Genomic DNA, 26,761 nt, shown 5'->3' with positions numbered 1-26,761 from the left:
CAGCGGGCCAGAACGGCCACGATTCGAAGGTTTTGTTTCGTTGGAGGGAAAAGTAAATCACTCACTCTCATGTTGACTGGTCACGGTTTTGCATTAGGCGACGAGACAAGGAGTACCAGAAAAGTGTGCAGTTTAGCAGCAGTCGGTCTGGTATCTTTTTCCAACGCGAACTGAACTCTCTCGTAGGAACCACCTTTACTGTCGCGTGCTCCGCAGAGAACTGACATCGACACCGGGTCGAACGACGATCGTCACCTCGGGTAACCTGTTGATACCGGCTACCTGAACGCGTTTCGAGGCCGAACTACCTGACCGTAACTCCCTATGTAACAAAAGCCCCCGGTTCGACAGGTACGAACTGGCCAGGATAACGCGGCGAGCAGATTACCGGGGCTTCGAGAATTTTTTTTTGCCTAGGAAAATATGATTTCCAAGGTTTAGGGCGCGATAAGGGACGATTGAGAAGTTCGTGATTTGGGCACCAAGTGTAATTGTAATTTTTGCACTGATTTTTACCATAGGCGTGCCGCGAGAGGTTCACAGGTGTGTCTAAGATTTTTTAGTTCAAGTTAAAAAATGTTAAAACGTAACGAAAAAAATATGGAACATGCAATGTTTATCGTTATTGTTTTTTAAAATTCAAAATAACGTCTAGTTGCCTGTGATATTCGAAATTTTCAGTTGACGATACTCACTTTACTTCATTCTAAACTCCAAATCCGAGGCACTCCGGTCACTCCTGACCGCCGTAGCAATCAACATGTGAAATACTGCAACGGAAGAATTAATTACGAGTCGACATCGAATAACCCTAAACGAGACTCCCTCGAGCTATGTTTCAGTGTTCGAATTAGGTGTACCTTAATACCTGGCCGATTTACGACCTCGCCGATATATCGCCTCCACCACTTGTACGTCCAAGAGTAACAAAGGGAGCAGGTCAGCTAGTACAACTCGTAATTAACAACATCCAGCAGGTATTCGTCAGGGTGTAGCTGAAGTTGCGGAACGTACAGTTCCTACGGATTACGAAGTGTATGTGAGCAAGTGGCTGCAAGGGGTGACTACGTAGTAAAAAGTAGTTTCAGCTTTCGGGACAAAGGACATTGTGTATTTACTTGGACTAGGGGCATTTGATGGGCTAATGACTTCAACTTGCAGAGCGGATTACCGGTCTTTGGGACAATGGTTATTGTAACGCGTAAAGGATATTCTTGCAGAATTTGAAAGAAAGGAAATGGTTTTTAATAATGGTACTTCGTAATTGATACTATTTACCATAGAATACGTTGGAATTGTTGAACCGGTTAGAGACCAATGTTAGAGAAGACAATAGATCGTTCATTTTGGTAACTGGTACTTTTGTACCAACCTGCGAACTGAGCTGGTATTTAAACCAGATATTAAATCACTTTAGTGACAATATGGAGAAGAAATAAATCATTACATTCTAAACATTAATTGTTTATAGAAACGATTTTTACTGATTTCTAATAGTACAAAATGGTGGACGTAAAATGACTCCAAAGGAGAAATACAGTTTTCTTACTTTCAACTTGGAAATATTTTTAATCGTTTACACGTTTGTGAACATTTCTGTTCATGTATGAGATATACCTTTAGAACTGTACTTAGTAACAATGTACTGTATATTTTTCATACTGGGTATATATTGAATTTGGTACGGTAAGTAAACAGTATTTTCAACCAAACTACATTTTGCACTTGAGACCGGTTTTACATGCACCATCCAGTATATGCTCGAGATACCAGCCCTGTTAACAGGTTAATGTCTCAATTAACTATAATTACATATTCGAAGAATATTATATCCTTTGTATCAAGATCTTTCTCATAAATCGAACATATTCCAAGCTTTCACGCGAGAGGTTCCATCGAGGGGACCGAGTCACGAGAGTTTCGTCTCGCGACGTGTTATTGCTTGAATAAACTTCCGTCGAATGGCCACGTCGGTCCGCGGCCATGAACTACACACCTTGTTCATCGCTATTTAGAACCTCCACTTTCGCCTTTTCGAGCGAGCGTTTCCCCCGGAAAAGGGACACGACACCGGTCGTGTCAAAAGATCGAGCAACGGAGATAAACGACGACTCGCTTGGCCACTTTGCACATCAGCGAAAACGCCATCGTGAACAATTTTTTCAAACACTCTCCCTTTTCCATACTCTCTAAAATTAGCTTTTTTAAAGAGGGGGACGAAAATCACCGGAGTGACGAATGATTCAGGTGTCGATCATTCGAAACGGAAATTGACTGCCTCTTCGTGTGCAGTGTGTAACAAAAGTTCTTGGACACCGTGTACAGTAACTTATTACGAGGAAATGGAGAACGGTATGAGAGGAAAGTACGACGAGTGACGTCGAAGGTCTGAAATTTTCAAAATTGAATTAATTTAAATTAGAGATAAATTAAAATTAATATTTAAAAAAAATAAAATTGGCCCATTTAGAAGTGTTTGCAAACCGAAAAGAAATATCATCGTCAAATAGAAATTTCCAATTTTTAAATATGGAAAGATCCAAAGAAAGGGAATATTAAATATTTACCGAAAAAGATCAGTTTGTAATCTTTGAAATCCATTAAAACTTCACCCCCCTCGAGCCAATCTCGACGAAATTCCTCCATCCGATTCACAAACGCGATATTTACGGTCCCTTCGATTTTTTCTCGATCCGCCGTGAGTTAAGCGGCAGCCAGCCCGAGAAACGCGAGTTTTTCACCGCGCGAGGATGTTCTCCTCTGGCCGGTTGATTCGTCTCTGCCAGTTATTTATAGCGGCCATAAACGCAAGAGTACGAGACACGCGAAACGATGTCGTTAGACACGAACAGACTCGATCTGTCGTTAATCGAATGCGTTAGAATGTTCTATATTTCACGTGTCGCGATCACTGGGTGCGCTTGCTCTCTCTCGAAAGGGCGCCGTGCTGCGGTTGAAGGAACGATCGTTCAACCCTAGGGAGAGCTTCACAATGCACAGTGTGGCCATTGTGTACAAGCACGCACATCTCCGTGTGATCGTAGTACCTGGAACCATTGGTTGAAAGCTTCTTGAAAGCAGGTACCAGGCCATTGTCATATAAAACAAGGCCGACTTTCGGTGTCTTAACCCATCGATGACTAACGAGAAATTGTCGTACGTACGTACACACCGGGGACATAATGAACCGCTTTCTTTTCCATGTCCTTTGTAAACCGCTGATGGATCCCTCTACGAAACCGTTTTCGCTCGCTTTGCAACGAGAGTGCACGTGTGGGACGTGTCGTAAACCTGTCCCTTGTTAAAGAACGGCAAAATCGACGATTAAGGTTCTTTGTCCTTAAAAGAGGATGCTCCCTTTGTGTGGTAACGCGTGTTGAGGAAGTGACACTGGAAGTGAAATTTTCTTTTCTGAGGATTCCAAGGGATTTCTTCAAGAAAAAAATCAATTTTTCTAAACAAATTTGTATCATTTTGTAGGAAATAAGATGGAACTTAGTCTAATTGGAAATTACGCTAGTTGGTTACAAACCAAAGGGGTGCACACAGACTTTAAACGCATTTTCTTCGAAACCACGTTTTCATGAAACGGCGCATGCTGTAACTTGAGCAAAACTCAATTGATTTTCATGAAATTTTGCACACTACAGGATTTTTCGAATATTTCTTAGAAATCTTGGTAACTCATTCTTTCAACCGACAGGGAATATAATTTTAATTAATATTTCACCAGGCAAATTTGGTTTCACAGAGATATTCTCAGAAAAGCGACACTTTTCGAACAGACCAAGTCACTCTAACCCTTTGACATCCTTTATCCTTAAAAAACGAAGTTTCTTCGTCCTCAAATTAGCACTAGAAACGAGACTTTCAAATTTCTTCGGCGCAGATCAGAAAAACCCACGGAGAGACCAATCGCAGGGTGTTCTCTTCGTCCCGACTCGCGATTGAGTAACAAAAAAATGTCTTAACGGGAAAGTAATTTATCTCGAGTAGAACAGGTTTTTATGAAAAACTCGGTGCAAAATGCATCGTTGAATAAGTGCCAGTTGCTCGTAATGCATACATAGTAACGTTTAATTATCTCCGGTTACTCTACTTTTACAGTTCTCCTAAGTGTGGCCGTAAACAAATTGTACCGCGAATGTGTTTTCCAGCGAGATACGAGTGTTACCGAACCGGGAAAAAGTCCGCGAAAGAGAAATAGTAGGGGAAAGGAGTTCGATCCAAAAATACGAAACACGAGTCGAAGAGTAGTTGTAAACGCGGCGTAAGGATACGCGATAACACTTGAGCACAGTGGCGTACAGGACTCGAATATCCTCTCGCGGTAGACAAACGTTTATATAACGAGAGAGAGAGAGAGAGAGAGAATTAAGAAGAGAAGAAAAAAAAAGTCTATTGAGGATTATAGCGCATAAGCCGTAATACAGAAACTGACTGTAGTAGCGATCGTTAGACTTGCAAATAAGTAACCACGCGAGGCTTAAACGCTGCAATTTAATATCCCTGTATTTCCCTCGGAGAGGTTAAATATATGCGGACACACACGAGTAGATATGCTCCATTATGCGACCCTCGCGTGGACTTTCCATTTGACTCCGGAGAAACGAAAAGGCCATCCGGAGAGAGAGAAAAAATGGAAATCTCAACAACGAGTGGTTCGGCTGAATCTCGTTTGCGTTGCTTCCTTTATTTATTTTTTTTAGTTTTTCGAGCTAAGTATCCGGGATGTACAGAAGAATAGGTGAACACTGCAGGTAATGCAAGAAATGCAAAAGGACGCAAATTCAAAGTAAACAAGACTCTGTCGATGTGTGTCACGATGGGGTGAGTCGAAACATTGGAAAAATTTTGAAAATTCGGCGTATAGGGTCCGTGTTCGAAAAGTTTCACGAGTATCTTTGAAAATTTATCGATTGAAATAGCAGAGTGCAGGGAATGGTAATACTGATAACCCTACTTTGTTGGTATTTTACAATAGAATTGAGCGGAAGTTGATTGCTATCGAATTTTTTGAAACCGAAGTTATCTCTGATTTTATTAAGATTTTTTTAGAGTAAACGTGATATAAAGAAAATAAGGCTTGCTTGTTACGATGAACAGAACTTGATCGAGGAATTTTATGAAAATTTTACGAAGTTGTCTTTTATGAATATAAAAAAAGTTAGGATACCCAAAGATCCTTTTAGAGTAGACGTAATGCAGGGAAAATGAAATTTGCTCGTTTGAAGAGTGTACTTCTGAAATGCTCGGAATTAACGGATTAGAGAATAAGAGAGACGAACGGAACCTTTTTTGTCTCGAATTGAGAGGACACACGAGTTAATGATCATCTATTAAATGGAATTAAACTTCTTTGATGCCTCTCCCACTTCTGCTCGACCCGATTTCTCAGAACTTATTGCTATAATTTCAGTTGGACAGTTATAATCGTAAGCATAATTGCTCGATTAAAATCGCATGCATTTACGAAGTGAAATACCTCACCGTTCTGTTTGATAATTCACACAACTGAAGCTTAACAATTCTGCAAGCTTTATAGCTGCAAATTAAACGTTTAATTAATTGCATGTGATTGACGATCTTAGAATTTTATAATGATTTACATCGTAACGCTTGCAATAAGTTCAAAGAAGCGCGGCAGACAGTGCGTCGAACTATAAATTGAAAATTTCATAAATTAATTAAAAACATTTTGTAGTAATTTCAACAAATATTTATATACTGTAATCTTTTTAAACACTTGCACATCTAATATCATTCTAACTTTGAAAAATCGAAACGCAGGAATTATTCTGCAACAAAAGTTCCCGAAATTCTGAGTTCAATCGTTTATCATAATATAAAGGAGCCCAGTAAAAAGGGAAGTACGATGACTTTTTTTTTACCCTGACTAGAGCATTTGAAATAAAAAAAAAAAAGAAGAAAGTGACAGTATCCGATGGAAACAGACTGCAATCAGAATCCAGGAACTTCTGTCCCACGCTGTATCAGAACTGTCGAAAACGAAAATTCCCGGATCAGTTCGATTCACCCAACGTCTCCCCTGTCAATCTGAAAACGACGTTCATTATCGTCGGTCCACGGAAGATACAGAAATCGTGCACACGCTTAACGGAATAACGAAGCGTTCGGGTCTCAGATCCACCGGTATATAAACCATTAATTAATTAGGGTTCGACCGGGTGGCAGTCGTTTGAGAGACAACTTATAGAACGACGCGCGCTTTCCATGCGAAATGAGATCGTAAAGAGAAGTGACTCGATAACTGGTCGAAGAGAAGATCGTCTGCCTTGTGTTCGCACGCTTTCCACCACGAAATCGAACCACGAACCATACCAACGAACGAGCCACGCGGCACACACGATGTCGCGTCGAATAAACACACGCCAGGCGAATTTACGGCGTCCAGTAAATTACTAGATCAACCGGCGTGCAAATCATTCGCGAACACGAAAACACGTTCATTCAAATCGGGCAAGAGGGAGAAGGGTGGAGAAGGTGAGTTATTGCCGCCTAGCCTGGTTCCTTGGGAATATCCAGGACTGGTCACGCGACAAGCAATCAAAAGCCGTATGCAAAAGGAGCAACGTGAAACGAAATCCCAGTGCCCGCGTGTCACGAGATAACGATAACTGTGTTGCCCCTGGTGAACACGTGGCTGCCACTTTCACGGAACAAAGTCAAACTTTCGCGTGGTATTAACGCGAATCGAGTTCGAACAAGTGTGACTTATGAAGGTGGTCTAGAGAGGAAAATTTGGGAAAAGTTGAATTTGAGTTTGTGGGTGTTTCGGGTTGGGGGGATAAACGTTGACGATGAGTTCATTAGAAGAAAGAATAAACTGGAGGATATTGAGATTATTTTAACCCTTTCATTGGTATTGGCGTTTTCAGAATTTGGTCGCACTTCCACTTTAATTTAATAAACCGAATTTTAAAACAATACAGCGAAAACGAGAAATTTTGCAGCCGCGGTTAGAAATCTGCCACCAGGCGCACACGTTACGCATTAAAATCTAAGCGAAAGGGTTAAAAAGGATACTGGATTGGTGACACAGAAGTGGACTTTGATAGCTAGACAAAGAAAAATATGTAACGTTTCTTCCTAAATTTGGAAAATTGAAGAATCGAGGGAGAAGATAAGAAACAAGTATAGTTATTCTATGTGAAAGAAATCATTTACAGGAAAAGCGTCATCAGTGCGAAAAAGTGAGAAAAGTGTCGCAGAAATTTTCCATTTCGATCTGATAATAATTTTTATAAAACGAGTGATTTCTTGCTACCGATTGACTTTAATTCGCTCAACAGGTATAAGAAACGCAAGATGAATCAGTCTCGTTCAATGTAACCAAGTAGTTTATCCGAGGATTCCATATACAGGGATAAACACGTTTCTCGAGTAACACTTAACACGTTGTAAATGAAGCATAAGATATTTCATGTTCTGTTACCAGTGGCTTGACACGTCATCTGCCCATTCAGTGTTGCATGCTTCACCATCTACGTTATCGTCAAAATTTTATGGAACCTGTTTTAATACCGTACCAAATGAACTATGATTGACCGCATCATTACCCAACTATTATTATCATTTCAATCATATTTACACTTCTGATATGAGTTTTAAATATTATCTGTAGCACCAGCGATCACCAAGGCATTATTGGAACATCGTGTTAGTGTCGAATTTAGGGCAAATAATTGTTAATCAATCTTTTCAACCAGAATTTCACATTTCCTCGAAATTTGGCTGATTTAAAATTTTCCAAAATATTTCTATTTACAAAGAAAGAAAGAAAAAGAAATGCATAAATTATATTATGCTCTCCTCAAAATTATGCAATTTTTCAACCAAATAATGAACGAAGAACAATCAATTTCTTCAGAAGATAAGAACGGCAAAAATGACACACGTCGAGTTACCTTTAAAACCAATAATCATGACAGAAAATTTCAGCTAACGAACGATTTCTTAACGAAGATAGACAGATAAGACTGTATCTGATCGTAAATTCATCGAAGCCCGAGACTCCTAGAAAAATTCGCTAATAGAGAGCTTATCGTCGAGTGAAAATCCTCTCACGGTGAAAACGATAATTTGCGGCTTGTTCCACGCACGAACGTCTATTAATAAGAATGTTCCAATCCGTCGTGTGTTGTACAAGTTCGATAACGTGCTTTATCGCCACACTCTTTTCTTGTTTTTTCTTCTCCCTCTCGATAGACAAAACACATCGAAAGAAAGGCAAATATTATCGATGGATCGGAGGAGAAGAAACGTGCCGTTCGTCACATATTCCCGGTCCTCGTCGACTTTTCAGACGTTTGCATTATAATGTCCCGAGGTCGATATTTCGAACGCTGAGTCACCGAGTTCCGCGATGAAATCGTGACGATACTATTTCTGAAAAGATCCCTAGGAACAAGCCAGCGCTGTCCGAAAGACTTATGTTCCAGGAAACGCGATCTTTCCGCAATTTGAAATATTTCATTTCACTTTTACCAACTTTTACCGCGTTTAAATATTGCCCATTAGCCGGCCGCCGGCGGGATCACCGTGAAAAATTCATCGAATCGCGGATTTCTCACGATCACGCGAACAATTAATCAAAAGAAACTAAAAGCCCTCTAAACCGAGAGTCATTTTATCCACCGCCAGTGTTTCTTGCTTCGAGCAAATTCGAGTTGCCAGTATTTTATAAATCATTTCCTGCATCTGGGATACCATAGAGATCGTTGCCGCTCATTTCTATCAAATATCGCTGATTTACGCGATATTTAAATCGTTTCCATTTAACGGGGTCAGAAAAATGTGACAAAATATTGTTTAAAAATATTCGTGAAATTCCTTCGATCGAAGTAAAATACAGGACGAATCGCCTGAATGACTCCTAAATTACGAGGTCGAAAGACTGCATAGTTTTGAGGAAAGTGTAACTTTGTAAATTGGGGCGTTTTCGAAAAATTGATATTTTTCGTGATTCACTTGGAAAGAATGTGAAATTCTGAATGAAAATTGACCAGATCTTAAATAATTATCGATCCTAAATTCAACAGTTAACGAGACATTTTGTTTTCTTTCCCAAAATCTTCGCTAATGTTAAATCTTCAAATTTTGAAAAGCGAATTTTCGATAAACGAAGCATAGTATTTTCCAGTTCAACATTCGTAACCAAGCAAATTTCCTTACACCTCAAATTGAGCACACCGAGTTACCGTAAAAAGCAAGATTTCAATTTATCTCACAGATTTACGTGGTTACTTAATTTTTCATTAAACACGATACGAGGAAAGCATGTAAATCGAAGGTTAGGCGCACCCACAATTTTCCCGCGGTTATACATCACCGAGGCATTTCAACAGTGAAACCTCCTGCTAAATATTCCACTTTCATGTGCATCCCGCGAGCATAAACGCGTGCAACCATGAAGCACAACGCGAAATGAGGTAATTTTCCACGCGAATCGTCGCCAACCGCGAAATCGAACAACGACCAACCGACCTGGTGAAACAGAAACCTGTGAAACATTTCAAAAAATCACCTAATTAATAAGAAAATAAACGCACGATTGGATAATCCAATTAACCGTACGGTCGATCACCTTCCAACGCGTGAAACATAATGAATCACCCAACGATTAAAGCTGGATCGATTAGTCGAACGATTGGACTCGTTCCAATCACGTTCTCTACTCTTACGTGTAACACACACTATCACCATAATCGTTGTTCGCGTTCATCAATGGAACACACGAGCTGATGTCACGTTTCACTCGAAGCTGGACTAAAGTAAAAATTCCCCTAGATTCTCCTTTTACCTGCGAGAGGCTGCCTTCACCTTTAACGAAACCTTCGACCAACCCCCTTTTCGTCAGGTGAGAGTAATAGTTCTGCCGATTTCTGCGTTACGTATTAATGGCTCTCCCAATAGCTTTGTCTTCGTCAATGATTTACCGTGGCCAGAAAGTCACAACGGAGATTAAATCTGGGTGATAATTTCAGATATCCTGGTTTAACCCTTTCAGAACGGTGGACTCGGAAAACACTGCGAACGCAAGCAACGAACTCGTGAATTTTTAAGCAATAGAAATAGTTGGAGTGACCTTAACTAATTTGAGAAAAATGCAATTTTTGTATTATTTAGTTTACGAACCTAATTGTGTGTTGTGCGATAAAAGGCTCTCCGTAGGTAAAGGGTTAATAAATTTGATATTTAACAGTAAATAAAATTCAAATAGGTCGCTATAATATAAATTGAAAAAAAGAGAGGTTGAAACAGAGCACAGAGGTTAAAAAATATTAAAAGTTGTAAATGAATTCGTCAACGACGATTCATCAGTTTCGTTCCAGCGACATAAAGCTTGAAATTGAATATTGATGAAAACGAATCATTGCCTGTAATCTAAGCAAACAGACAGCAAACTGGAGAATAAATTGCAGGAATTACGGACGTTCGTCATGCAACCATACTGAGAAAACTTCCTTCACTTGGAATGGTATTTAAACTCGATACACAGATTACTCACGACTTGTCCAAGAGTCTTTCCATTACTTAAACTCGGCTTTTGCACTCGCGTCCGATACTTGTGTCACTCTGGCCGCGTTTTCTCCAGAAACTTCGCTTTCGTACTTCTTCCAACGTCGTTACAGGCGTGTTTTTCACGCCTCTTTCACCTACCAGACGATCCTCCCAGTTACGATCTTCAATAGCAACGTGCTTTTCATCGTGATACCGAGGATCGTAGAACGAGGGAAAGCATTTTTCGACCAAAGTCCCAGTTTCTCTCTTCGAAAGTGACGAGCCAGAGGGAGAGACACCGATCGCGGAAACTGTGCAAAGTCCAAATTCAGGACAGATAGGAGCGACTCGCGTGAAAGTTTTAGATCGAATTTAAGTACTTGCTGGGACGGTCAGAGTCGCGTTCGACAGTGAAACCGGCCTTTGTACAAGCGCGACCGGCTGATTGCTCACGTTAATCGAACTTTATGCGCGGGATCGTTTTACCCGAGCCAACACGGTCCACTGATATGAATGGCCTTTCGCGTGGAGAGTTCGACACGGATGGATTTACGGAAAGAGATAAAACGACGAAGCAAAGAAGCAGGAGGACGTGTAAACGATCAAATTTCGAGAATAATGTTAATAACGTTGGCTTGACTTTTCGATCGAGGAAGAATCGTAGGGGGAAAGTTTATTTTTCACTTGACGAAACCTGTCGGGTGAGAATTTTGGGAAGCTTTTGCGAACGAGATAGAAATTTTTAGAAAAAGATAGAAAGAAGAGAAGAGGTGACGATAAAATTTCGACACTAATGTTAATTTGTTTTTGTTTTTTTATCGAGACGGAAGGGAAAACGGTCGACAGTTTTGCCTTTAAAGATTTGGAAAGTCTTCGTGAGCGAGTCAAACGGATTTCACCTGAAACTGTTTCATCGTGGATTTACAATCGTGACAATGCTTCCGCACGTTCGGTCAATCTAGCGAAACACCTTTTAAATTCCAAAGTTAAAGCATCCCTTGCATTCCCTTGATTTCTCTAAACAAGTGAGAAATGAACTTTCTCAAGTTATATTTCACGATTACCATTTAATTACCATACCACCATCTATTATTTCCTATCTCTATTCAATAATTGAATAAAATTATCCTAATCCACATTTCACGACTACTATTTAATTGCTACACCATGCACATATTACTGCAATCTCCAAATCTCCAGCACATACCCGATAACTCCTAATATTTCACGATTAGGGGGAGTTCCCTTAACGCCGGACGGCACCTAATATCGGACATTAGTTACATCTGCAATAATCGAGCCGTTATTCTGCGTATCTCCTAGAGGAGACAAAAGGAAGAAAAATAAGTTTTCTACGCGTTTCAGTCGCGTGTGCACAGGTAGAGAGATTTATTTAAGAAAAACCTTACGCGTCCTGTGCTAAGGGAACTCCCCGTACTATTTAATTGCTGTACCAATTACCGTTCTCTATCTACACGAATAACTTCTAAACTATGTACCTATTCTGCAAAGAAGTGTTTCACATAAAAATTGCACACTGTCAAAAAAGTATGCGACGCAGAATTTTTTAAATTCGAAAGGGTACCTTCAAAAGTAGAGCAAAGTAAAAAAAAAAGGGATCTTCGAACGGATTATTCTCGAAACATGATCGTCACACCTCGCAGTCCCCGATTCGATATGTCGACTTGTGCCGAGCGGTGTTCGCCGGGTACGATTCGTCCCAATAATTAACGATTTCCCTGGCTAAGCTGACACTTTTTATTCGACTGTAAATTTAGTGCGACCTCGCTCGCTCGCAATGTAGCTTCGCCAGGAGACCGTAAAAACAGGGACAACGCTCTCGTGCCTGTGCTCTGCTCGCTCGCCTACAAACCTATACGATCGTGCTTCGCGATGCTCGATGTTCCTTGATACGCTTTGCTCTCTCGCGCGAGCACACTCGTTCCGGATTAAGCGCCTTTTTCTCCCGCCCAGAAGCTTTCGTTACCAGCGCAATCGCCTTTAACCCTTTCGATAAAACGATAAAACCAAGTCCGTATGCGTTCGCGAAAAATTACTAACGCGTCTGGTGTATTGTGCAATTATAATGTAAGTTATGCAAAATTAAAAAGTACAGTTGGCAAAGATTTTAGCGTCACTCTGATATTTCGCATATTTTTTCGCAAATTTATCTTAATGCGGCTTTTTCTTCCTATTGAGACGTAAGCAAGTTCTTTTATTTTGTATGCAAAATACGATCGATCGTTAATTACGAAGTTTTCTAGAGTGAATAAATAAGTAACTTCAGTAATCAACGTGGAAGCTCAGAAACGTAAATGCAGCGAATCGTGCAAAAATCATAAAAAGCACAGTCAGTAAGGTTTTACCGTCACTCTGATATTTTGCATATTTTTCATTTACGAATCTATCTTAATACGAAATTTTCCTCCTATCGACAAAATTGATAGGGAAACCTCCTTTTATTCGCCAATTATGGAATTTCACAGAACGAATACGTAAATAGTCTCAGTATTTGCAAAACATTTACAGCAGAGGAAGTAATCCACGCGCAAGCTGAAAAACATACTTAAATGCAACGAATCACGCAAAAATCAGCCGTAATTTCCGGCTGCCTGTTAATCATGCTGAACAAGACACGCTTCAGCCGCACAAATCTCATCTCATTCGCGAACACCCACTGCTAAAACTGCTCAACGAATACCGAGGCATTATCATATTCACTTACAAGCCTCCTACATCGAGAGGCCAACATACTTCCTCGTTGCACGAAAATTGCGGTACCTTCATGCGAGCCAATCATCTGGTTAACACACTTAGTGATCCAAAGAGGTAACACTCGTGGAAACCAGCAAGAAATGTACCTTTGCGAGAATACTTCAACTCCCCACAGAGAAAAGAATAATAAGCTAGATCCAGAACGTCGAATTTGTATTTTTCACACTTTTCATAAAACGATCCGTCTTCTATCTGTCTCGAGAGCAAACAAAATTCTTCTCTTTAAATTTCCAACACTTCTCCTCGATCTCCAAATTTAACAATTCGTATCTCCGAGAAAAACCGAGTTTGGAAGATAAAAGAAGCTACCAGCGCCCGAAAATTTTTCTTTCTAGTTCAATTTTTTCCAAAGGTTCCTCAGGCCGCTGTAAAATGAAAATACTACCGTATATCATATTATTGTAACTTAAACCCCTATCACACCGAAGCCTCGTATAAGCAATTAAAAATACTCCGCATTTCTTCCACTTTCACAAAATTCACGCCAACAAGAAATCCCCCCCAGATTCCTTCCTTAGAATTCGCTTAAGAAGCCCCGCTCGCGCAATTACGCGGGAAATTCAAAAGCGGCGGTCGATTCTCTTGGAATAAAATAACAACGATTCGCGTGCCATACCGTGAAACGAATAAATGTTTACAGCTGTGCTTGGACTTTCACGTGGACTCGCGAGAGAGGATGAACGAGCACGAAAAGGAACGCATTCGCTACGCGATCTCCCCGAGTTAATGGCCGAACCGAGAGCACCGAACGTCTTGGAATCTTTTTAATAGCGCGCGTTCGTTTGTTCCTCTGACACGGACGCTCGTTCTCTCCGCGGCTGGGTGACGCGAGTTTTATCACGTGCTCGTTGAAATACCCGATATCAGACACGGTGAAACCTTCTCCAACAGCGATAAACGAGTCTTTGAAAGAGTCCCCGGGAAGATATGTAGATACTATCTATTGCGTATCTTCCAAAGTACATAGATAGTATTGTTCGATGTTACCGTCAGGTTTATGGTTGTTATACGGCTCCGTGGAAAATACGAAATTGAGTTCAGGAGCGGTCGAAATCTTGCTCGAACGCACTCTGGCTACGTGTTTATGGAGACACGAGGGTTTTATGAACAGTTGTTGAATAATGTTTCCTGTTTAACAAGATACTGTGACGGAATGTGATAAAACCGCTGAAATTACGAAGCTGCGCTCGGAACTTGTTCAATTTCATTTTCCCGAGAAAGTGCTGGAATATCTTCTATTTTCTAATTGGTGTATTTCATCCCGAGAAATTCTGATAAGCATAGCAAAACTTTGTTTTACGTTATTTTTAAGTAAAATTGTAAAGCATAACTTTTGAATGGTGCAGTATTAAAATTTTCATTTCGTGTCTATTATTCTGAAAAAAAAAAATTCTTCTTAACCCTTTATAACACCGAGCGACACGAAGGTTACGTATTAACTTATCTACATTTCACAAGTTTCATTTTTCACCAATTTTTTAATAATAACTCCTACTTCTTGTTTCTCCCATTAATGCGTGAACTTGCGATCAACCCTAATTGCTCTTTTCGTGAACAAAGAAAAATCGGATAGTCGGAAAATAAAAGCAACCGTACGTCTGTCCGCTAAAAAGTCAAGCGGTAAACACACCTTTCTCCTAACCCACAAATCCCCTATTAATGATTAAATTACCGAGAATGCATGTAAACGTGGGCATAATGACAACGGTAACAATCCATTAGGCAAACACGCGCGGAAAAGTCTAAGCTAGGTAGCGATCACGTAAAACGTTCGATCGCGTGCACAGGTAGATAGGTGAATTTCACGAGGAGACGCGGCGAAAATGTTGAATAACGTTTAAGTACGCCGATTACAACGAAAAGTAGAAACATTTCGATATGGCTAATGACTGCCATTAGGTGTAATACACCCGTGGAGTTCTCTATCTGAGACGAGGAAAACGCGAACGCACGTCTCACGATCGCCACTTGTTCAACATGGAAATGAATGGATATTATTGTAATTAATGTAAAGTAACGATCTACCGTCGGAGAGTTTCTAATATCGAGCTTTTGCATCGCTGGTAAATCGCTTCCAGAGATCTTTCCCTCCCCTTCTCGAATACCTTTGCAATTCTAATCGACGCGATTACGAGAGGATAAAGATTTATCAGGACAACGCGTTTACGTTCGTTTTTTTTTTTTCCACCGTGAGCGTGAAGTAACAAATTGCCGTTTCGTGTTGGCGATTCTACTGTGCGAGTTTTGACTCTGAACGGGAATGACGAGGTTATTGTTTTAGTGCTGGTAGATCTTTATCTCGGATTTATGTCTTATTTACGGTGAAATAATTAAATAGAGGTTAACAGAAGGTGCAAACCTCTTTTTTGCGCGATTTTCACTTGAAAAATATTACAATTTAAGTTACCGCGTGCTCCCATAGTGACTAAAATTGCAAGAAAATCTAGGATTCATAATTTCATCCAAAGTAGATTTTCTCAGATAAAAATTAATAATTTTCCAACACACCGATTTTCGCGAAACTTTCCACACAGCTAGAGAAGCCAAAAATATTCGACGCGTATTTTTTTTCTCAACGAAGATTTACATTTGAAGGGTTAAAAGCTGCAAGCTATCAACTCGAATAATTCCTTTCCTGTAATTATCATAAATAAAGAAAATGCACAATTTCCAAAACATCTTACGAATATAATTCTACAAGCAATTTCCTCTGTACAACAGAGCAAATAAAACCTAACGATTCGTTCTGTGACCACAAACGCGAAACCCTAGTCTTTCTCCAGCTGCTGCGACCGTTCGAATTAGGGTTCGAATCAACGATGCTCATAACATACGAAAGCTTCACACGATCGGTCGTTGAACAGGTACTTACCGTGGTTAATGTAGCTCGACGTAAACGGTACCACAAATACCCCCACGGTGTTCGATAATTTGAAAAAGAAAACCAACATAGACAGACAGACACAGGCAGAAGAAAAAGAACAGCAAAAATATAAAGACTCACCTTGCTACTTATGCGAGATACAAGAGTTTCGATGTGACACTGCCATTCCAAGGCTCGCAGAAAGAGCAAATGCCACCTGCGTTCCAGTGATCTCGCAACTCGCAAGGCTTGTGGCGGTTCTCGTTGCTCCTGCTTGTCCTCCTCTTGTACCTGCTGCTCCTGCTGCTGTTGTTCTTGCTGTTGATTGAATACTTTGTCACCTAATTTCACGACCGAGCTGACGATTCGACCGTGCGCCTCTATGTCTCGTTGGAGTACCTGAAATCGTAGAAAAATAAGTGCATGTTAGCGTGGTTTTTATACTGTTCTTGAATTTTAGATTTTACGTTTGTTTGGTGTGGTTAGATTTTGTGTGCGCTGAAATGTAAATGTTGGATGGATAATGAGGTGCAAATGGTAGAAGAGACGGTACGTCAATCTACGGTATAAGGTTATTAATAAAAGTCTTGTATCGTTTAAACGAAGAATCTTTCAGACGGTTGTAACACTGTGGTGATTTAAATACTATCGTTTCGCGTGAAATTTCAGGTTACGGTAACGAGCGAGTGTATAAATCAGATAACGATAAGGATCAAATTAGTATCATCTGGAAGGACTGGAAAGCGTGTAAAATGAACCGCCAAAAGTATGGTTATTAAGTGCAGGAATATTCGAAAGTACCCGGAAGCCCACGCAAACATCGATTTATGGACTTTAAATTATATTTCGAGCGTGTACCGTTATCCGACTGGACGATCTTCCGAAACTCTTTCTCTCCTGTTGGCCACCGGGCAGATTAAGTTATGTCTTTACGAGCGCACGCCGCGTAATAATACTATTAAAGGGTACATTAAAGTGCGTACAAATTGCCGATGGGAAAATTAACGACTCTGAATAATTACTTGGCCGAGGAAAGAGTCATGTACTTCGCAGGTCGTGCATAATTTCGTGATTAAAAAAAGAAGGATAACGGTGCTGGGATCGATGAAGATACTTTGTTCGTCGATATGAATGGCGTTTTTAACGTGTCTTCGCAATTGGAGAAGCATTGTAAGAAAAAAAAATTAACGGCCTTCGAGAAATTGCCGAGAAAATGTTGCATTGTACGTTTGAGAAATGAACCAAGGATAATCAGGCAACCTGATTTCGGAATCGTAGAAGACGAATCGAGAAAAGCTCTGGTCAAGGTACAGACTGACCCACTTTATATTCCCGATGCACAAGTGGAACTACCCTGAGGTCACAAGACCACAAGTTGCGAGCCTCCGATGTCATAGGACCTGTTCTGAAATACCCCGAGGTTCTACGGCCTCGATTTGCCTGACCCCAGAGTCGTGAAATCCGCTTTGGACCACCCCGAGGTTCTCGGACCCCAACTTCCACTACCATTAAGTCGTGGGACTTAAGATGGATCGCTTTGAGATTCTAGGAACCCAATTTCCACTTTCATCGAGTCGTCGAGACTCAAGATGGATAACATCGAGATTCCGGGACGTTAATTTCTATTACCTCTAAGTTATGGGACTGAAGTTGAATCATTAGGAGACTCTGGGACCCTAATTTCCACTTCCACCGAGTCGCGAGACTTAATTTACACGAAATTCGAGTCCTGGGACTTAAGTTGGACCACTTTAAGATTCTGGGCCCTTAACTTACGTAACATCCAAATCGTGGGACTTAAATTGGATCGTATTGAAATTCTAATACCCCAATTTCCACTACAACTAAACCGTAAGACCCAACTTCGAGATCCTGAGACTTTCTTTCCGCCCCATAATTCTGGGACTTACCTCGAGACCGTAAGGCCCCGAAACCCATAACTTCTGAGTCATTAGACCCATTTCACAACTGTCACGGGGCCCAAATTAAACCACCTCGGTATCATAAATTCCGGGTTCAAGAATGGGCCCACAGTTCAAGGTCCAAAACATCGAGCCCCATTGACCCAAAATCAATCTCACGATCCTAAAATGATCTGAACAAGTCCCAAGACTCTGGGACCAGGCAAATCAAGGTCCTATGACACTGAAACGTCCCAAGGCGGATCCCACGACCCGGAGAGGTCAGCCAACTTGAGGTTCCACAACGTCAAGGTGGTCAGAGACGGGTTCTACCACTTTAGGGTGGTCTCAGTTCCCACAATTGCTGGATCCTCCGACTCTGGGTCGAACAACGTGAATACGACTCTTTTTCTTACTCAAACTACACATTCCTGACATTAATCGAGTCCAACGAAAACATCAGTTTTTCTACGTGTAACTTGAAGTTCACATTTTCAATTTCCTCTTTCTTTCTTTCGCCATTTCTCATATTTCGGTACAAGTGTAACACTTCGGGCATCCAGAGCTCGAGTGATACGAAACTCGCGCGCTCGACCCACTGCAACCAAGCCAGCCAAGCCACACTTTCTCGCTTTTCAGTCTCGTCTTTGGTTTCCTCCTTTCTACGAACTCCAGGTGAAATTCATCAATTCGACGCGTGGCAACCGGGCGAACGAGAGAAAAACGAATCGTGCCGAATAGGCGGCGCACACGAGAAGGAAAGCGATACGGTGGTTCAACGGTAACACGAAGGCAGAGAGTTTCCTGGTCTCCGTGTGGAGCATCGTACACAGCCACGATTCCCAGTCAGAAGGAAGCATAAAGTAGGATTATGATTTTCCTGCCCACGGCGGGATTGAAATTAGCGATAAGAACAGCCTCAACGTGGCTCCGTTCCTCTTCTTTTCCTTTTTCTCCTCCATTCCACTTTCCTATTCCTGCGAGCATAATCATCGTGTGCACATAATCGACCGGTGTTTCACTTCGAATTAACCAAACTTTTATTTCACGGTGTCCTGTGAATTTTATAATGCTAATTTAGCTTAATTTAGTTTCAAAATCAAACGATAAAGTAGACAAAGCCAAGTAACTGTATTTCAAGGACCCGTTCGAAAATTTGGCAAAGAAAATCGCTGTAAATGTCCCTATTTTTCGACCAAAGCTCATCTGTCTCTGTGATAAAATTAGAGGGAGAGCCTGTACTTTTCACAAACTCCTACAGATTAGCTATGCAAATTTTGGTCCAAATCGGTCAAACACTTTAAGAGTTAGAGAAAAACTCTTCTATTTTCCATAAACATGCAAACTGCGAGCCTGTAAATTCTACCGAACACCAATAAATCCCTCGATCGCGTCTCTCCATCGATTAGAAACTAATTTTCGTCTGTGAGAGACCATCGAAGGAAGACCAGGCCACATGGAAAAGCCTCTACAATCCTGACCGATCTGAAGCCGCAACGAACAACACGAAATTACGTTTCGTGCTCCATTGGATCTGGCTCTGTTGCCGGATGATTTACGCGGCACGTTTTTTCCTTTTCCGCTGATTAGATCGTTATCAAAAGTGGGAGGAGGGATGGATCTCTAACGGCTGGAAATAAATCACGCTTCAGGGCATCTCGGAGGATCGCGTACGCTCCTACGGTGCAAAGGTTAAGCACACGCGTACAAAAGAAACAGTTAAAAGCCTTTATTGCTTCCGCGAAGCAAGTCAAGCATTTCGACGCCGCGCCGTGCTCATTACGCGTCGACCTGAGAAACAGAGAGAAAGAGTAGAACGTGTCCTCCCTCTCCTCTTCAAAATCGCTCTTCGTTATTTCTCTCTCTATCTCCCTGTAGAATCGAACCGAATGGATTTGATTGCCTCGGTAACGAGGGAACGAACTGGGTGGAATGGTGACGTGAAATTTCATCGGATCACGGTGACACATACATACACACACGCTCTTGATCTAACGAGAACGAAACAGGCAAGGATCGTTAACTTTGGAGATGATCGTGTGGTGTTGATGACGATGTTTATGTTACATCGAACGTGTGAACGAACCCTGGAAATTGAAATAGGAGAGGATGGAAGAGGAACTGCTCTTGCTGCTACTGTTATGGGGATTTGAACGAGTGAAATGTGAAGTTGAGAGTGGTTAAGGAGCGAGTTGTGGTGACACGTCGAAGATCCTGGAGAGTTATTTCTGACACAATGGCGGAAAATGAAGTACACAGGATGTCGTTGGAGACAGATGGTAAAAATAGAAGAAAAATGAGAATTAAGGAAAATGTACAGTTAACCCTTTATAGACCAAATTGATATATTTTGATACAAAGGTGTTTGTCAGGTTCTAACTAATTTTCATCAAATATTCAATTTGTCACATTTATTTTCAAAATTCTCATAGTGTCTGTTCTATTATAGTTATTTCAAGACAGATTAATAAGAATTTTTCTAAATAATTTTCAAATTTCAAAGGGTTAATGAACTGAATTTCGTTCTAAAAATTGATCGAAACACGACAAAATTGTGATCACGAAAAATCGTTCGACACAGATTTCTTCTTTCGCTCCACCCTCGGAATAGCTTCATCGAAGAGGTGGATCCTCCTCAGAGACACCGTGTCCTAACAGCGAACTGCCTTCGCTTCAATAAAGCTATTGTAATAACCGTCGAATTTTACGACGCATCAAAACGCCAAGCGAACCGTAAAAACCATCAGCAAGTCTAACAAAGCTATCGACTTTCTCATCTAACACGTATACTAAGAAAGTTTACGCAACTTCTCGCAGGAACACCCAGTTATCCTGACACTTGCACATCATAGACCTTATAACAAGTAAAATATTCCCAACTCTAACCAGCTTCGACTGCTATCACCTAAATCATCTCTCTCGTCTGTTCAAACGAACGAATCACCTCGGATAAATCTACAAGTACCACACCGTGTGCAATTACGATCTAATGATCGTAAAAAATATTTCTACTTAGCGTATGTGTGATTTAAACAGTCTCGACTTTGTCGGTAAAACAGAGATAGCAGTAAAACGCGGGAATGACATAATTCAGGAAGCGACGAGTTAAATCGTGTTCGATTATTTTTCAGTCGCAACGTTTCACCGGCATTAAGGCTAGCTTCATTAGGGTTCGAAAAACATATCGATAGCGATTGTGAAGGCTTGGACAAATCATTGTCGAGAAAGTTGCAAAAGTATCATTAACCCTTTCGCGTCCCACTTGAATATTCGAGAAAAATTAACTTCAATTTGGTATTCACTGTAGACGTGAGGATCGGTGGACAAATAATAAATTCGTGAAAAGATCATTTGGGCACGAAAGAAATTAGTATTCAAAGTTAAGTTCATTACTATTTCGACTGCGGATTTTCATACAAATTTATATTTTTGAGAAAACAGTAAAAAAGTAGATTTACGGTAGATTACGAGGTGTTATACAAAGCACTATAATTTCGATATTCTTTCACATTTCGTAACTTAAATTTCTCATAAATGCATAAAAATTCGCAGTCGATTCGTCAGTATTAAATTTTGATATATCGACAGCCCTAATTGTGGATTATTCAATTTTTACTAATCCAAAAATCAATGTCAATTATTCTACAAAACTGACAATACTAATCTTCGTCACTGCACGACCCACATACCAGGTCATCGATCTCGAAAACGTAAAATTAACCGCGCCGCAATTTCCAAGCAATTATAACCCACAAAAATCCGCAAAACACACTCGAGTCGCGTTAGAATCCTCGAGGTACGTCAAGAAACAATACCAAGAAGCCACGGATAAATCTACCACAGTACATTCAGTACCTAAGATTGAAACGTTATTCCCGTGTGTTTTGCATACTTTTCTCCATTATAATTGCACAAACGTCAACTAATAACACAGCGAGATAGGACAAAGGAGAAGAAAAAATCCAACCGCGAATGTTCCTTCCTCTTCGAAGAGGCCTCGCACACAAACGCGCACACGCTCTTTCGTCCACGAAGCCAAGTAGCTGAAATGATCGTGGAACAAAGACGTTGTGCGTCCTAGGTCTATCCACAGCTCGCATTAGCCCACTTTCTCCGATAGATTGCGTACGATTACGCGCGATTGTTCCACTTTATCTACTCGCGCTGCTGGCTCGCACCGCGTTACTTTCGACCATCGCGAGAACAATGCCTCGGAAGGAGCCTAACTCTTATCTGATATTGAAGATGGACGTTCAGATAAGGGGTAATTGGTGTTTCGCGGTTAGTACAACCGAGTGAAGCTGAGCAGTGGGAGGGAGAGCGAGGGAGAGACCTCGAAGGAGGAAATTCGAGTTGGTTTCACGCGGACACACCTGCTGTCTCTTCCAAGGGAAAATCGCGTGAAAGGCGGAGAAAAAGGCCGGCTAATTCATTTCGATTGTAGCCTTCGATCCGGAGGATTCGATTTTCTAGCTCCTCTCGGGCGGCTTTGATTTCTAACGCTGGGAAAGTGGACTCGCGGCCACGGGGGATAGGAGATGAGGCGTTGAGAATGGAAATGGGGAACTTGAGAACGGCACTTTTCGAGATCTGATTTGACCTTCTTTGGATTTTGTGGTTATTTGCGATATGAATTATCTTAATAATAAAATGACACTGTCGTGGTGTTTTTCTTTATTAATTATATCGTGGGAAATATTGACTAATGCAAAATTGACGAGTTGGAAAATTTTCTATTTTGTACTTTCAACGTGGTTACTTATGAACAGAATGACACTATCATGGTGTATGCTTGTCAATATTGTAGAAGGAATTTGTTAATGCAAAATTGATTCAATTTTGAGTTAAACTTACTTTAACCGAGTAATTTTTATCGAGGTCAAAATTCTCACTTGTTATTATTTGTTTTCAGAGCAATGACTCACTGCTAACGAGTATTCAGATGGGATTCTGGCTTGACTTTTCGAGGAACCACGTAACGTAGATTCTCTGTTACACGCTGGCTGAGTGTATTGCGGACATTAGCAGGTTAAACTCGTCGTGCGAAAACTCGCACAGTTTGAAGAGCTAAGACGTGAGATTTGAAGTGTTTGTGAAGGAACAAGTGTTTTCGTTCATTCGTTACAGTACGCATTTCATTCTATTTTACGAAATTACAATACCTCTCTAATTCGTCATTTTTTATTTCACTCTAAATTAATTTCTCAAGAAACAATCATTTATTCAGCAAGTTAAGCATTTTTGTTTATTTTTTAAAAGATGAGAAGATTCCAGTCGTAATTCACCGTCAGTTAGACTTTTAACTCTCGAGTAAGTAAAAACGATATATTTAGGATAATAATCCTAAGGAGATAAGCGTTCGCGAACGATAACGTCTATTGATAAATCTGTCTCGTCGCAATATACCCGAATTTCCTACGCGACCATTCCAACGACCCTAAAAAATTCAGACGTTGAAGCATAGAAAATGATTCATTCAACGTACAAGCGTAAAATTTTCAGTGAAAGGACAGACTATAACAAAGCCGTATTCTCGAAGAAGCGTCAATATTGGAAGAAAGAAGGTGAATTCTTCTTTGTTAGCTACTACCGTGGAAATTTTCCTTCGCATTTCTATGCAAACCGCGAATTTTCTATACAACGACTACACATTCTTTTCGTACTCGCGTGAACACTTCATTTCCATGGAAATAATCACGCGTTCACAACTGAGAAACGACTCAATTCTCCTTTAGAACAAGGTAATTACTTGAAGCAAAAGTTAAAACGTTAAAAAAATGAAATAAAATGTTAACGGTCGAAGTTATGCTAAAAAAACGCAGCATAATGCACCTTGTTCACACTTCAACAAGCTCCTTACGTTCCAGTAAAATTTGCATTTCCTATGCACACGAGTCGACTACGATCACGGACATATTTAACAACTCTTTGACTTAGCTGATCAAATATTATTCACCAAGTATATTTAAAAAAGAAAAAGAAGCACACACCCTAATGAAATGTTCTATAGATACCTCGCAGAAGTTGGATTGTACGTTGTACGTGGCTACCTTTGAAATAACCGAACGCAATCGATACGTCGGTAAAATTCAAAGAAAATTAGCGCACAGGAGCGGTCGATAAGAGAATATCGAAAAAGTGATCTGAATCACGGCACGAAATCAATGCTCCACGACCCGAACCAACGAGTTATGCAAAGCGCGATTCAACTGGGTGAAATCGCGAACATCGACTATCGACGCTTATAAATTTATCGAACCTCCATTCTGCATGGTTAAAATATCATTGAAACACGCTTGTACCTTAATGAATATGCGATATCGGCCGAAAGTTTCTGGCCACTTGTCAATTTCTGCCGATCCTCTAGCAGTCGCTTTATCCATTTGGAATTAAAATAACATTTTGATCTTTAGAAACATCATTTTTTCAAGTTTTCCGTGTTTTACAGTGAACAGTGGTTCGAAATTTCCGAATCTCCGAATGGAAAAATTTCTTTCGCTGGAGAACAGAAGAGAGAAAATTTCCTTGGACCAAAAAATTTCGCTTTACGCAAATTTTTCAAAATTCTTGAGTTCCTAGAAATACACACAGAGGAGAGAAATTTCCTTGGACCAAAACATTTCGCCTTACACGAATATTTAAAAATTCTTGGGTTCCTAGAAATACACAGTGGTTCCAAATTTCTAAATTTCCGAAAGAAAGAAATTTCTTGCTCCGGAGAACAGAGGAGAGAAATTTCCTTGGAAATTTAGCTTTACACAAATTTTTTAAAATTCTCGGGTTCCAAATTTAATTCTCCGGAGAACGGAACAGGGCAAATTTTCGTTCAATTCTTGCAATACACAGTGGTTCCAAATTGCCAAATCTCCCAAAAGAAAAACTCTCTTTCACCATAAAGCAACGACAAAAAAAAAAAAAATCGAAAGCTGTTCAAAATCAAGATAATCCACGATTGTTCGTCGATCGAAATTTGGAAAAAATTCAAGGAGGAAACGCGGCGTACAGATATCTGGTAACGTCTGTAGAGAACGGCGTTGGGTTTCCAATCTGTTGAATAAAAAAAAAAAAAGAAAATCGAAAGCTGTTCAAAATCAAGATAATCCACGATTGTTCGTCGATCGAAATTTGGAAAAAATTCAAGGAGGAAACGCGGCGTACAGATATCTGGTAACGTCTGTAGAGAACGGCGTTGGGTTTCCAATCTGTTGAATTATCGGGCCAGTGATCGAAAAAGATTTTCGAGACGACGCCCGATCGCTCCATCTCGGCCCGCGTTACGCTGCTTTTATAGTAGAAAGTCTTAACACGTGCCGATACATCATAGAACAATGCGCCATGCGCACTGTTCCTCGTTCCGACTTTACATCAACTCGTTTCGAGCACTTATTTCCTGCCGCTATCGCGATTCGATTTTACGGACCACCACATCCTCCTCTTTCCCCCCCACCCTATTTCTTCTTATTTTTACAAGGGTGAAATCTTGCATAAAGCAACGTCTTATCAGATTACCGTGTTCGAACAAATCAACTATTAATCTTGTGAAATTTTCAATTGTAACACAGCTTGTCTTCCTCCTTTTCTTTCTCCCTCGAGAATGTTTCACCTCGTTAGCTCGATAATTACCACGCTTTATTAATTATCGTTTAAAAGACTATGATTTCGTTCCGAGAAGTTTTATTCAGGCTGAGTTGATTACAGCGTAAGATTACGCTTCCTCCCTGTTAAATATTGCGATACGAAAAAGCCTGCTCTTAGCACTTAGCGTTAATAGCATCTTTCGCTCGATTCGCGATCTCGCGGACAAAAACCGCGTATTTGCACCTGCTCCACGATCGATCATTCCGCGTAGATCTCTGTGTGGTCGAAAATGTCGAGCGTTAGGCGAACTCAAACCATCTCTGCTACTTCAATTCTACGTGATAGCTTGATGATAATTTGCGAAACCAGGTTCGAGATCGTTCGAGCTGAACGACGATAATCCGTCAAATTGTATATCGACCAATTTGTTACGAGGGATATGGTACGAGTTGCTGCAGTCTGCAAGATTTTGTTGCACAGGAAAATTTCTTTTCTCAGGAAATTCCGGCAAGTTTAAATTAAATCCGTATATTTTATCATTTCTACGCGATGCAAAATTTTATTTGCCTACTTTCTGACAAAATTTGTCCAGAAAAATAAATTTAACCTCCTGACCCTTCAATTTTTCGGAAGACTTTTTTATAGATATTAAGAAATATTAACACATTTGCGTCGGATGACGCACATATGCGTCATTCAGGTATTCACTTGGATTCCGAATGACGCGAAATACGTCATTGAGATTTTCACATATCTGTCCGAAAGTAAATTTCTAAAACGCTGTAAATGATTGAAGAATTTCTTTTCAGAAATGCCGTGACGGATGTTTCACGAATTCTAATAATTGTATACGTTTTACGAAAAAGTAATTTACCACATTCTTGAAAATTTCTTTGAAAAATAATAATTAGTTGGAAAGTGACGATTGAAAGAAAAGACGCGAAATCACCCCGTGCACGTGTTAAGCGCTGCTCTAAGAGCCCCGTCGCCAATGTGTTAAATTGAAGTTAATTTTCATTCGAGTAATCGAGTGGAACACAAGCGTCCCATGGTTACGAAAGGGTTAACTTTTTATTTCTGCGAGAAATTTCAGGAAACGTTAGAAGAAAAAATAATTCGT

The 26,761-nt window shown here is 40.4% G+C and overlaps 1 protein-coding gene across 1 annotated transcript in view; it reads right to left on the bottom strand.

The window, feature by feature from the left end:
• LOC108576557 overlaps positions 1 to 26,761 on the bottom strand; it is a 168,161-nt gene that overhangs the window by 64,851 nt on the left and 76,549 nt on the right. Inside the window, exon 7 of the mRNA XM_017939571.1 lies at positions 16,304 to 16,561. Within this exon, the coding sequence (XP_017795060.1) occupies positions 16,304 to 16,561 (258 nt within the window). The remainder of the gene's footprint in view (positions 1 to 16,303; positions 16,562 to 26,761) is intronic.

The sequence above is a fragment of the Habropoda laboriosa genome, unplaced genomic scaffold (assembly GCF_001263275.1).
Source record: "Habropoda laboriosa isolate 0110345459 unplaced genomic scaffold, ASM126327v1 scaffold346, whole genome shotgun sequence".
In the NCBI taxonomy this organism is placed as follows: domain Eukaryota; kingdom Metazoa; phylum Arthropoda; class Insecta; order Hymenoptera; family Apidae; genus Habropoda; species Habropoda laboriosa.
The sequence above is the reverse complement of the archived record's forward strand: the minus strand, read 5'-3'. Positions and strand labels throughout refer to the sequence as shown.